The 13,316-nt window shown below is 40.9% G+C and overlaps 1 protein-coding gene across 1 annotated transcript; it reads left to right on the forward strand.

The window, feature by feature from the left end:
* The first annotated feature begins 593 nt into the window (after positions 1-593).
* Positions 594-6,191, forward strand: LOC110785336 (5-methyltetrahydropteroyltriglutamate--homocysteine methyltransferase). The gene is made up of 12 exons (XM_021989773.2): positions 594-808; positions 2,078-2,428; positions 2,530-2,617; positions 3,245-3,372; positions 3,460-3,851; positions 3,937-4,100; positions 4,253-4,333; positions 4,423-4,589; positions 4,688-4,793; positions 4,882-5,132; positions 5,226-5,427; positions 5,526-6,191. The coding sequence occupies exons 1-12, from the start codon at positions 798-800 to the stop codon at positions 5,892-5,894; spliced, it is 2,310 nt and encodes a 769-aa protein (XP_021845465.2). The 5' UTR covers positions 594-797; the 3' UTR covers positions 5,895-6,191.
* The last annotated feature ends 7,125 nt before the right edge of the window (positions 6,192-13,316 follow it).

The raw sequence follows: 13,316 nt of genomic DNA on the forward strand, positions 1-13,316 counted from the left end.
TGAAGTTTGAACTTTTTTTTTTTATTCAAACTTGTTTATTAACTTATCGAATAAGTTTTTACCGAGTTTATTTACGTGTAGTTAATGAATATATCGGCTCATTTATAACCTACTGATAGGACAATTTTTTTTATATAAAAAAAACCTACGGATTTTTTTTAATTTATTAACCATTGGAGTCCTCCGCAAATACTGTCCAAAAGTACCGACGATTTCAACACGTGTAACGAATTGTATTGCGCCATATGCATTTTCCCGTAGAACTCGTATTTGTTTTTCACTCCAAAATAATAATTTGTGCACACTCATCAGTGCAACCCCCAAATGACCAATGTGAAATTCTGAGTCATCTGACTCTTTCAAGTGGGTCCCACCCCTCCATTCTCTCACAATCCCAACCACTTCACCACTGCGTCAACCTCACGTGCCATTCACACGCGCGTCTACTTCTCCAGATCCACTGATATCTGGTTTTTTTTTTTAAATAACTAAATAACATAAAATTTAGGGCCAAAATATCATTTCCTCCTTAAAAAGAAAAGAAAAAATAAAAAAGAAATAAAAAGGTGACAGATCTAGGCGTAAAATAGTAGGGAAAAAATAAAAAAAAAGAAAAAGAAAAAAAAACACTCACCAACCCCAGAAATGGCACCCACCCTCAACTTCACTGGCTCTATAAATACCCCAAACACTCACTACTAAATTGCTCGCCTACTACCTCTTACTCTACCTTCTATCTCTACTTTCTCTCTCTATTCTTGGTGATTTGGATCCCATTTCTACCAAGGATTTCATCTATGGCTCCCAGGTACTCTTTCTCTTTCCTTCCTTTCTGTTCGCGCGGACCGATTTTTGTTCTAGACCTTTCGTTTTTGAGTCAGGACTTTCTGAATTATCGTCCCATGTTTACATTATTTATGCTCGATTTTCCCCGTCATTTCTCTTTCATATTCTTCTTCATTTCGATTTGTTTTTTTGATCGAAATCAATCTGTCGATCTATGTGAGTTCATTCTTAGTTTAGATTGGTTGATTAATTTGATTTGATTTAGATCTACTTTTTGAGGTGTCGGCTGTTCAGATTTTTTTTCTTAGGATCTGAATTTTTCTATTTGTAAAATGTAGATCTGATGATGAAATTATTAATTAATTAAATGTCGGATCATAGGAAACTAGATCTAAGTAATACGGAATACTACTTTTTTTTTAATTAAATTAAATTATAGATCTGTTGACTGTTGTGATTGTTGTGCATTGTGTTTATTCTCGCATGATCCAAACTTCATTTGATAGATTGATCAATTTTTGCGTCGATTTTAGCTTAATTAGTGTAGGTGTTTTGTTAAAATGCTAAGGTAAGATCATAGTTTATAGATTTTATTTGTGTTTGACTTCAAACATAATCTGATTCCTATGTTACATTAATTATAAAAAAAATAATTTAAGGTTGGTAGATCAATTATAAAAGCTGGCGTCATGAGATACGAACTTAAGACCTCAAGGTTAGAAAGGGAAGCTTTGATTGATACTGTAGTACAGATCAAGATTTTTTAGCGTAATTAAATGATTTTAAAGAATGTTTGATCCATTATTCACTAAAAGTTGTCAGATGTTAACATTTAATAAGAGTTTCCGAAAAATGTACTTGTGACATTTCTTTTCGTTACTTTTACTGACATGGATACCTTTTTAATGAAATTTCTGATTTAGTTGGATAAAAGGTCGTAAATCAATTGAAGTCAAATTTAGAGAAATATTAGTCATTTGAAGAACTTATGTGGGTGACAACTTATTCTAGGATTGTTATTATTGGAAATCGATTTGAATTTGAAATTCAGAGTATTAGCCAATGCAATTGTTTAGGCGACCATTTATTCTAGGGTAGTTTTTGGGAATCGATTCTAAGTCAAAATGTATGTAATTATTAGTTACTTGAATTATTTAGCTGATTATTTATTCTTGGATTTGGACCTAAGTCAAATAGTTTAGTCATGAACCTTTACAAGTCTGTTGTTCTGTCGTTTATTGAACAACTATGGAAAATGGCGCTGAAGCTTGTTTGTATTGTTTCCCTGCAGCATGGCTTCCCACATTGTCGGATACCCCCGTATGGGACCTAAGAGAGAGCTCAAGTTTGCTCTTGAGTCCTTCTGGGATGGTAAGAGCAGTGCTGAAGATTTGAAAAAGGTGTCTGCTGATCTCAGATCATCCATCTGGAAGCAGATGTCTGATGTTGGTATCAAGTACATTCCCAGCAACACCTTTGCTTACTACGACCAGGTCCTCGACACCACCGCCATGCTTGGGGCTGTTCCCCCAAGATACGGGTGGACCGGTGGTGAGATTGAATTCGATGTTTACTTCTCCATGGCCAGAGGAAATGCCACTGTGCCAGCTATGGAGATGACCAAGTGGTTCGACACCAACTAGTAAGTGATGAAACAGACCTATGCGTATTTAGTATTCAGTTTGAATTGTGTTTCTGTTCTTAAGTTTTTCTTTGTGCTAATATGTATGTTGCTTGCTGCAGCCATTACATTGTTCCCGAGTTGGGCCCAGAAGTGACCTTCGCTTACTCTTCCCACAAGGCTGTGAATGAATACAAGGAGGCCAAGGCTGTATGTGTTCATTCATTGAACTTTTACTATTACTTTTATTTATAAGCTTTTTCTTTCATTATAATTAGCTAGGATAAAAGAAAAATGCCCATTATTCAAGCATCGAAGGATGATTTCCATCTTAAATGAACTGGTTGTTTCTTACAAAGAAGTATTTGTTTTGGAAAATCTCTGCTGAATTTGAGTCGTATACATGAGTTCTGCCGTTCAATTAAGAATGATATTAGACCAGTGTCCCAGGTTTTTTTAGGATGAATTGGAACAGAGCTAAGTTATCTGTAGTTTGGTTTTAGTTGTGATTTGTGAAGGCCTTGGTCTTATAAAAAGTTTTCACATCCGGGTTTGAATTCCATCAGTCGTAGGTTTCTTGTGCATTTTGATCACTTCTTGTCTCTTAGGTCTGACACTTTCTTTTGACACAAGTTACTAAATTCCTGTTGCCCAGTGGCTCTATAGCATCATGAACTTAATTAATTTCCATATTATTTAGGGCGTGTTCTTGTTGTCAGGATTCAGGAGATATAGATTACCGATACAAGTTTCTTATTTTTCTAGTAGTCTGTATGAAGCAAGTTGCACTTAGTTGTTATGAATATTGGATTAACTGATTCATCTTTTGTCCAACAGCTTGGAGTAGACACCGTCCCAGTTCTTGTTGGACCAGTCTCCTACTTGTTGTTGTCCAAGCCTGCTAAGGGTGTTGACAAATCATTCGATCTACTTTCTCTTCTCCCCAAGGTTCTAGCAGTGTACAAGTGAGTATCGGCATTTTTTTTCCCTTGTTTTTTTTTGCTTTTATTAGTTTGAACTCTAGTTTCTGATATAATATGCTCTGTTTGCAGGGAAGTTATTGGTGAACTTAAGGCAGCTGGTGCCTCTTGGATTCAACTTGATGAGCCTGTGTTGGTGAAGGACCTTGAATCTCACCAATTGCAAGCCTTCACTGCTGCTTACACTGAATTAGAATCAACTTTATCTGGCTTGAACGTTGTTGTTGAGACTTACTTTGCTGATCTTACCGCTGAGGCATACAAGACCCTTGTTTCTTTGAAGGGTGTCTCTGGATTTGGGTTCGATTTGGTTCGTGGAGCCAATACCTTGGATTTGATTAAGGGTGGATTCCCATCAGGCAAATACCTATTTGCTGGGGTGGTCGATGGAAGGAACATTTGGGCCAACGATCTTGCTGCTTCCGTTGCTACACTAGAGAGTCTTGAGAGCATTGTTGGAAAGGGTTGGTGACTTTACTTGTATCTCTCGCAAATTAGTTATGTTGCTTAGTAATTTATATTTTGGCTAACGTAGTTAATTGCTTGCAGACAAGCTTGTGGTCTCCACTTCCTGCTCACTTCTTCACACTGCTGTTGATCTTGTTAACGAGACTAAGCTTGATGACGAGATCAAGTCATGGCTTGCATTTGCTGCACAGAAGGTTGTAGAAGTTAACGCTTTGGCCAAGGCTTTGGCTGGTGAAAAGGATGAGGTAAACATTAGCATATGCTTGCTAATATTATCTTTAGATTTTCTTGTTTGCTTTATTACAAACACTACAAGTAGATCTAGTTCTGTTGACAATTCTTATTTTGGTAGTGTTTGCATATTTTGACCCTAATACGACTTATCACATTCTTTCAGGCCATCTTCTCTGCCAATGCTGCTGCTCAGGCATCAAGGAAGTCCTCCCCAAGGGTTAACAATGAATCTGTCCAAAAGGCTGTAAGTAGTTTTCCACTCCAGCTTTTGTGCAGTGTTGTGTTGGTGGATATATTTCAAATTATTGACATGGGCTGTTTGATGCAAATTAGGCTGCTGGATTGAAGGGCTCAGACCATCGCCGTGCTACAAATGTTAGCGCTAGACTTGATGCCCAGCAAAAGAAGCTTAACCTCCCTATTCTTCCCACCACCACCATTGGATCCTTCCCACAGACCGTGGAGCTTAGGAGGGTGCGCCGTGAATACAAAGCCAAGAAGTGAGTCACCTGTCGCAGTTTGAAGGCAGCTTTAAGCCGCTACTTTCTCATTCATTTAGTCTTCTCTATTACTGTTGTTGATTCATTACTTTTCATAGGATTTCCGAGGAAGAGTACGTCAAGGCCATCAAGGAGGAGATTAGCAAGGTTGTCAAGCTACAAGAAGAACTTGACATTGATGTCCTTGTCCACGGAGAACCTGAGGTGAGTTTTATGCACAATTGTTGAAATCCATGTAATGTTTTGTAAACTAGATATATATTCTGACTGCATGTGCTTTTTGGTGTTGTAGAGGAATGACATGGTTGAGTACTTCGGAGAGCAGTTGTCTGGTTTTGCCTTCACTGTGAATGGTTGGGTGCAATCATACGGATCTCGCTGTGTGAAGCCACCAATCATCTATGGTGATGTCAGCCGCCCCAACCCAATGACCGTGTTCTGGTCATCCACTGCTCAGAGTATGACTTCCCGCCCAATGAAGGGTATGCTTACAGGGCCTGTTACCATCCTCAATTGGTCCTTCGTCCGAAATGACCAACCTAGGTATAGTCTCTTTCCTCCTTGGAAACTAGGAATTGAAGGTTTGGATACTGGGAACAGTTTCTCATGCATGTATTTGTTTTATTGTATATTCAGGCACGAGACTTGCTACCAGATTGCTTTGGCCATCAAGGATGAGGTGGAGGATCTTGAGAAGGCTGGTATCAACGTTATCCAGATCGACGAGGCTGCTTTGAGAGAAGGTTTGCCACTAAGGAAGTCTGAGCACAGTTTCTACTTGAAGTGGGCTGTCCACTCCTTCCGTATCACCAATGTCGGAGTCCAAGACACCACCCAGGTAACTTTTGCGACATTCACCTCCTTTTTGCTCTGATTAAAATGCTAGAAATAGAACTGAAATACTCATCTCTGTTGGGCTTGTTTTCTTTTTTGCAGATCCACACCCACATGTGCTACTCCAACTTCAATGACATCATTCACTCCATCATCGACATGGATGCTGATGTCATCACCATTGAGAACTCCCGATCTGATGAGAAGCTCCTATCAGTGTTCCGTGAGGGTGTTAAGTACGGTGCTGGAATTGGTCCTGGTGTCTATGACATTCACTCTCCTAGAATTCCATCTACCGAGGAAATTGCTGACCGCATCAGGAAAATGCTTGCAGTTTTGGAGTCCAACGTGTTGTGGGTGAACCCTGACTGTGGTCTCAAGACCCGTAAGTATGGTGAGGTTAACCCAGCTCTTGCCAACGTGGTTGCTGCTGCCAAGCAATTGCGTCAAGAGCTTGCCAGTACCAAGTAAAGGGTTCTCTGAAGGTGGCGAGAACATACAGGCTTTTGGTGGGATTCATACATGAAATTAATATTTGGCTTTCGGTTCCTCAAATAATCGAATTAGAAAGTAGCTGTGAGTTTTAGTATGTGGCTCCTTTTGAGGAAGCCTTGTTTAGTTTTGTTTCCTGGTTTTTGGATTTTTTAGTTTTTGATATTTTCTTCCCTCGAGAGTGTTCTGTCCTTGGGTTGTTGTCAATGAGGACTGAGGACTACTCAGTGTATCTCTACTTCTGAAATTTTATGGAATGTCTTTTCTCCGCATGTATCTTTTATCGCCTTCATTACAGTTTTATTAGACTTAGTAAACAAAGTACAATTACAAAAGAAAAAATGAGCATTTGCTCACCTTGGCTGAAGAAGAAGACCAGCTGAAGGTGAAGAAGCTCAACCGGACAGAGAGCAAGCGACAGTTCCAAATATTCATGCATGATTGAAACAAACAAGTCTTCAACCAATCAACCATACTACACAAATACGCGATATAGGGATTTCCCTTCAAGAAGTCTAGTGGTAGTTTGGGCTAGTCACTTCTAAGCCACGATCAATCCCACTACGAGTATACGCGATATAGGGATTTCCCTTCAAGAATATTGAATTTCTTGTTTGGTACTTCCTCTGTTTCTTTTTATTGGTTCAAAAAATATCACATTATTAATAAGTAGATCGAAGCCCGTGTGATGCACTTACGCACAGTTTATATTAAATTACTAATTAAAAAATAAAAATTAATATGCTACTCATAGTTAAGTAGAAGAAATGGTTGTATCACATGCTCTAACAATTTATTAAATGTCTGACGATCTTTTGTAAGAATTTGTGTTTTTGAAGTGACATGTTGATAGATTAAAAAGTGATACCGCAAGTGCACGGTGTCTGTTGTTAGCAGATACTTAGCAAATACGGGTCGATCCCACAGGGAGACAAGTTCTATTAGTTTTTGCCCAATTATACGAACTATTTCAATAACGAAAGTTGAGTTTGAGTATTAACTACTAAAGCTAAAACAATAATAAAAATGCGTAATTTATCAATGAATTAAAGGTCTAGGGCGTCTGTTCGGTTCACCATGCTTATACCAATCCAATAACACAATTCAATTCGACAACGAATAAACTAGGCCGAGTAATTAAAGTACATGCTAATCCTACGGTCGGGTCTTAACACTTTCAATTCAACATATGCAGTACGATCGCTAACATAATCAGAATTGCCAATTGTACAAAGCCTCTAAAAACACGATCTTTCGATTCTAATTCCTATTAGCTAGATAATTAATCCATGAAATTGGCCGATAACATGAATCAACGATTAAGAACAAATCAATTGGAATTACTCAAGCAATAATCTATAGATTAGCAAACTTTATTGCATAACAATCATGGTATAAACATGGCTTCCCTAACTTAGCCCTAGAATATAACTACTCGCTCATAATTGAATTAACAAGCATGAAATACATAATGAAAACGAGATTCATAATCAAAGGACGAATTAATCTAAGAAACGAAAATAATAAGAAAGAATAAAAGCAAAAGAAATTATTGAATTACCTCTAGATTGATTAATTGAATGGAATGAACTAGGGCTCAATAATGTGTAGAGAGAGAAATAAAACTGAACGTTTAAAAGAATTCTAGGAAAATAATAACATGAGGGAAATTAATTAGTTCCCTTGAGTATTTATATGCTCCTATTTTCTAAAATAAAAAAAATTAAATAAATATGAAAATAAAAATAAAAGTCGTCGATGATTGGTCGATGGAGCGATGATGTGGCAGCCAAACCCGAGCACGAGCCGCGCACACGGGAAGATAGATGGCGAGGCATGGGCAGCGAGGGATCTCGCGCACCATCCCTCGCTGGCATCATGATGAGCGACTAGCAAGAAGGTAGAGCAGCGAGGGAGCTAGCGAGCCATCCCTCGCTGCCCTGCGCGTGTGTGTAGCAAGCCAAGCGACGAAGCTATAGGCAGCGAGGGAGCTAGCGAGCCATCCCTCGCTGGCCTAGTGAAGTTCAGCAAGACAAGACGACGAAGCTATAGGCAGCGAGGGAGCTAGCGAGCCATCCCTCGCTGGCCTAGTGAAGTGCAGCAAGACAAGACGACGAGCAACGAGGCAGCGAGGGAGCTAGCGAGCCATCCCTCGCTGGCCTAGTGAGATGCATAGCAGGCCAAGGCGACGAGCAACGAGGCAGCGAGGGAGCTAGCGAGCCATCCCTCGCTGGCCTAGTGAAGCAAGCAACCATGAAGCGATGAGGCACGACGATGGATGTAGCGAGCCAACGATAAATGTAGCGAGCCTACGATAAATGTCTTGCGAGCCAACGAGGGATCTTGCGAGCCAACGAGGGATCTTGCGAGCCAACGATAAATGTAGCGAGCCTACGATAGATGTCTTGCGAGCCAACGAGGGGTCTTGCGAGCTATGCACAAGCGATATATCGAGTTAATCATCCCCGGAAAACTCAATTCTCCGATCAAACACTTCGTCTCCGACTCAAACCACCCGGTGATCATTCGTTCCACCTCCAAACACTCCGAAAGCACCCAAATGATTGTAAAATCACCTGAAATATCAAAGAAAACACAAACGGAGCGTAATAGAGTACAATAACGACGACTTATGCAATTATGACTCTAAATGCAACTAAAATGAGACGAATGCCTAGAAATGCAACCTAAATGAGCCTAGAATACCCTATATAAATATGATTCATCAAATTCCCCCAAGCTAAACTGCTGCTTGTCCCCAAGCAACACTAGACCAAAAACAGAGAAATGAGACGCACATGACTTTCATTGAACTTGAACAAACCTACTCAACTCTCGGGCAAACAATCAAACAAAGTTATCAAGACAGAAATTTAGCTCGGATACAAATAGAACCACAAAGCATCATGATCCACAATTGAAACAACCAAGCTTAGCCACAAACCGTTCTCAATCAAGCTAGTCTTCGCCGCATACTTTGTAGAATATGAATATATGATGCAACGCGGGGTAAGATGACAATAGCAAGAAACAATTTTCGCTTATTCACAAAACAAACATGCCGATCAAGAGGTCTTTATAGTAAGCTTGTAACGGGGCTAGGTGGAAAGGAAGGGTAGGATATAATTTGGGAAAAAGTGAGAGTAAGGTCCAACTTGGGGAGCAAATGTGAACTATATGCGTCGGCGTGATAATGCTGAAAATCCAACTCCGTCGAACCATGAAACCCGAACAATCAACCAAGTTATATATGACCAAGGGGAAAAACATAATATAATGTCAATGATCTTTGTTCAATCCCCTTTCCCTGCCTTCAAACTATATACAAAAACGAAAAACGTATTTTTGATTTTTCTTTGATTTTTCTTATTTTTTTTTTTTTTCTTATTTTTTTTTTTTTTTTTTATTGAAAATGAAACTAAAGAATGAAATCGAAAGTACATAGATAAATCTAATTCTAACTGTTACAAGCTTGGGTGCCAACAATAATATACACCATTTCCGAACCACAAATCCAAACATAGCCTCGAACCACGAACTATTGGCGTAGTGTGCCAATCAATCAACATCGACGAAACCATTACGAACACCGAAGCTCCCCCAAGCTAGACTCGGGATAAGTAACCAACGGGGCTAATAGGGCTCAGTTTTGTGGATTTAAAAGAATAAACGGACAAGGCTACAACATGGGTATGAAAGGCAGGAACTGATGTTTCTAAATTCGTCTGAAGGCTTCCTATGAGAATGGCCTCTGTCATACGCGGCATGCGTGAGTTGCAACTAAACTACTAGTGAATCTCAAGCCAAAATCATACGATAACAAGTCACATCAATCACACAAACACATAGTAAGGTGACCTACAAGATAATTGGCTAGCTATTCTTGATACGAGACCAACATCTTACCGCATACCATTCAATTGGTTCACACAATGCCAAGCAGTTATCAATGTATAACACAACCGACTGAATTTCAGAATCATAGCTAAGTTCAAGAGAAGCTCTAAAGAGTCAAAAAGAGTCTGAACATGGTTTGAAAGTCAAATTCACTATGCAGGGTATAAGGAAATATGAATGTAATGCAAGTAAAGAAAGACAACTAAACTAATCAGTAATACTAGGAAAGCAGTACATTTTTTTCGTTGCACGTAAACTCCCACCCCTAATGGATGGTACAAAGCGTACAACACCTATGAAAGCGATAAAAAGTACACTAAGAAAGCAATAAAGGATAGGATATCCCTCCCCCAAGCTAGAATGATGCAGTGACCCCACTGCGACAATACATAGTAATGCAAGGGAAAGAGAAAAAGGAACGACTCACTCAGCAAGAGTCGGGGCAGGAGCTGGAAGCCGTCCAAGAATGGTGAAAACATCCTGTCGCAAAGAGGCAACCTGGTCGTCAAGAGCAGAGAGACGTTCAAAGACAGCAGTATGAAAAGTTTCGCAAAGCGAAACAAAGGCCCCCAGCTGGTGCTCAAGTGGTACAGAGCCAGTAATAGGAGTAGGTGATGTCGGACCCTCGAGGGTAGCAGCAATGGGAGACGCAGGAGGACTCACTGAGGGTCCGGGGGGTGGACGCGCGGAGTCTGCCGTCCGGCTCCCCGATCGTCGAAAGTCAGGTGAGAATGTCAAACATCCCAAGGTAGTGAGATCCGCTCGAGAACACGGGAGATAGGCATAAGGGGAGTCGGCCAGGCGGTGTCCCCCTCGTTTCACGTTCCAAATATAACGATCTCCTGTCTCCTTGAGCCAACCAAAACGACCCAATGCCTTAATATCAAGCAAATAGTTTTTCGATGAAACCGGCTTCTTGCCCTCAGTTGACAACCCAAAATGTTTGGCAATACTAGTGATAAAACCGCCACAATGGATATCTCCAACATCTCTGTTGCGAGCAGTATGAAAAGCTGAGACCAAGAAAGAACCATAATCAATCGTAGGAAAGTCCGGGGTCCTTTCAATAGTGAAAGCCAATAAGTGTCTGAGGTCAGATGAGGTGACTTGATTCATCTCCTTTTTAGGGTAGAAGACACTCTTAATCACCCGATGGAGTAATCTGAGGGAAGGATTGATGATCGAGCCACACTTGCTATGGCCGGGATTCCAATCCTTTTTTCCAGTTATTCGAAACCAAAAGTGGGAGAGATCACAAGGTGTACCATCCTCGCCTATCTTGTCATCCAAGAAGGTGTTGAACCCGTATGAATCAATTAAGCATCCTTTCTCCCATCCAAATATATCATTTACCTCATCGACAGTCAATTCGCGAGCTACACCACCAAGTTTAAAATACATCTTTGAGGGCTCTCCTTTAAACTCAAAGGAAGCTAGGAATTCATAAGTCCAATCTGCAAAAGTAAGCTCAGTAATACCAAGAAATTTCTCCCAAGACGAACCAGAAAGAAGTTCGTCAATACTAGAATGAAGTCCCAATTTGGTAGCCGCATCTATGGAGTAGAAAAGTGTAGAACGGACCGGTCTTTTGTGCAAGGCGGCTAGCAAAGATTGTTGGCGAAGCTCAGGATTTAGATGTGGTGGTGGTGGTGGTATTATGGGTGTGGGGGCTTGTAAGGGTGGTGGTAATATGGGTGCGGTGACTTTTGGTGGTGGGGGTTTTGGGGTGGGTGGCTTTTTGAATGTTGTAGGTTTGGGTGCAGTTGGTTTAGTGGCATTACGCTTAGGATTTGAGCGTCTTGGTGGTGTCATGGTGTATGAAATCTGTGATAAGTGTCACCACAATCAACAATGCCAACAATCCAAGTAAATCAAAACTCCGGTACTCCAAGCAACAATCAAATCAATGAAAACCAGAATTCACAATGAAGCAATTTGTCCCTCAATCAATTTCAATTGACAATCAAGTAATTCATGTAATTCAATTTAACCATAAGCATAGAAATTCTTGAATAATGTCAAAGAGTAAAATAGAGGGAGTAATTCAAATCTTACTACCAATTTGGTGATGAATAGAGCATGAAATTGATGTAAATCTCCTCCTTTGACCCTTATGAAGTGCACAATTCAACCAATTTGAACTCCAATTATGAGAAACAAAAACCCCCAAATTGATTAAGTCTAGGGTTTATGGTGTTAAGGTGGGGAAAAGGTGAAGGATTTTGAGGGTGGGTGGCTGGTTTGGGGCGGCGCCGGCAACGGGGGTGGTCGCCGGCGGTGTTGTGGTTGTGGCAGTTGGTAGGTGATGGTGAGTGATGGGACGTTGGGTGGTGGTGGTGGAGAGTATTGGTGAGTGAGAGAAAGGCGTGATACGTGGGTAAAAGATTTTTGGGTGGGTTGATTGTGGCCTGAATGGCGTCGAGTGAGGTGAGGCATGAGGGCTGGCAGCGCGAGCTCTCTCGCTGGCGTCGAGCCAGCGCTCGCTGGAAGTTACGAGCAAAGAGGAGTGGCGCGGGCTGTGGAATGGCGAGGCATGCGCACGCGAGACCTCTCGCTGGTGGTCGAGCATCGCTCGCTGGAGCTGCGCGATATCGATCGCTGATGACGAGGGATCCCTCGCTGGGCGCTGCGAGACTTGTTGCGCGTGCTCTCTCGCTGCATCGAGCCAGCGCTCGCTGGGCGCGAGCATAGGTGGGCTGGCTGGTGCACGACGAAGAGCAGCGCGGGCATTGGCAAGGGGCAGTGAAGGCTGGCAGGACGCGAGACATCGCTCGCTGGTGACGAGTGCTCGCTCGCTGGCGAGAGATGCACGCAATGGGACAAGTCCAGCGCTCACGCTGGATTGCCAGCGGGCAAGGCAGTGGCTCTCAATCGGAGTGGTTATAGGCCAGCGCGCACGCTGGGTAGGCGCTGGGTTTCGCGAGCTTGCGGCTTGTCGATGCATCAAAATTTCCGAAATTAACTCGATCTTGCACCTACACATCTTTTAAAAGGAAACAAGCACCACTAAAATAAAAAAATTAGAATCGTTAGTAAAAATTAAAACACGCAAAAATAAATTAAAAATTACGATGACTGAAAACTAATCTAAAAATAAAATAAAAATAAAAATACGAAAATAAATAAATAAATAGATGAATTCAAGTGAACTCAAAAATAATTTTTTTTTTTTTGTTCTTTTGTTGTTTATATACTTTTTATTTTTATTTTATTTTTTCAATAAAATAACCAAATAAATAAAATAAATTTCATTTAAAAAAAAAAAAAAAAAAAGGAGTTAGAAATCGGGTTGCCTCCCGATAAGCGCTCGTTTTAAATCATTAGCTTGACTCCAAACCTCAATAGTCAAGCGTCGGTGGGTGGATCGGAGAGATAGATTGTCTCCAATTTTCCAATAAACGCTCCTTCAGTGTATAGCTTCAAACGTTGACCGTTCACTTTGAACTTGGTGCCATTTTCACTAGCAACCTCGATAGCTCCATGTTCCTTGACTTCGGTGATAGT

This window comes from Spinacia oleracea, chromosome 6 (assembly GCF_020520425.1).
Source record: "Spinacia oleracea cultivar Varoflay chromosome 6, BTI_SOV_V1, whole genome shotgun sequence".
Classification (NCBI taxonomy): Eukaryota; Viridiplantae; Streptophyta; class Magnoliopsida; order Caryophyllales; family Amaranthaceae; genus Spinacia; species Spinacia oleracea.

Coding starts and splice junctions, on each gene's coding strand:
- LOC110785336 (XM_021989773.2), top strand. Junction 4,794..4,881: donor TTGTCCACGGAGAACCTGAG/GTGAGTTTTATG, acceptor TTGGTGTTGTAG/AGGAATGACATGGTTGAGTA. Junction 5,428..5,525: donor GAGTCCAAGACACCACCCAG/GTAACTTTTGCG, acceptor TCTTTTTTGCAG/ATCCACACCCACATGTGCTA.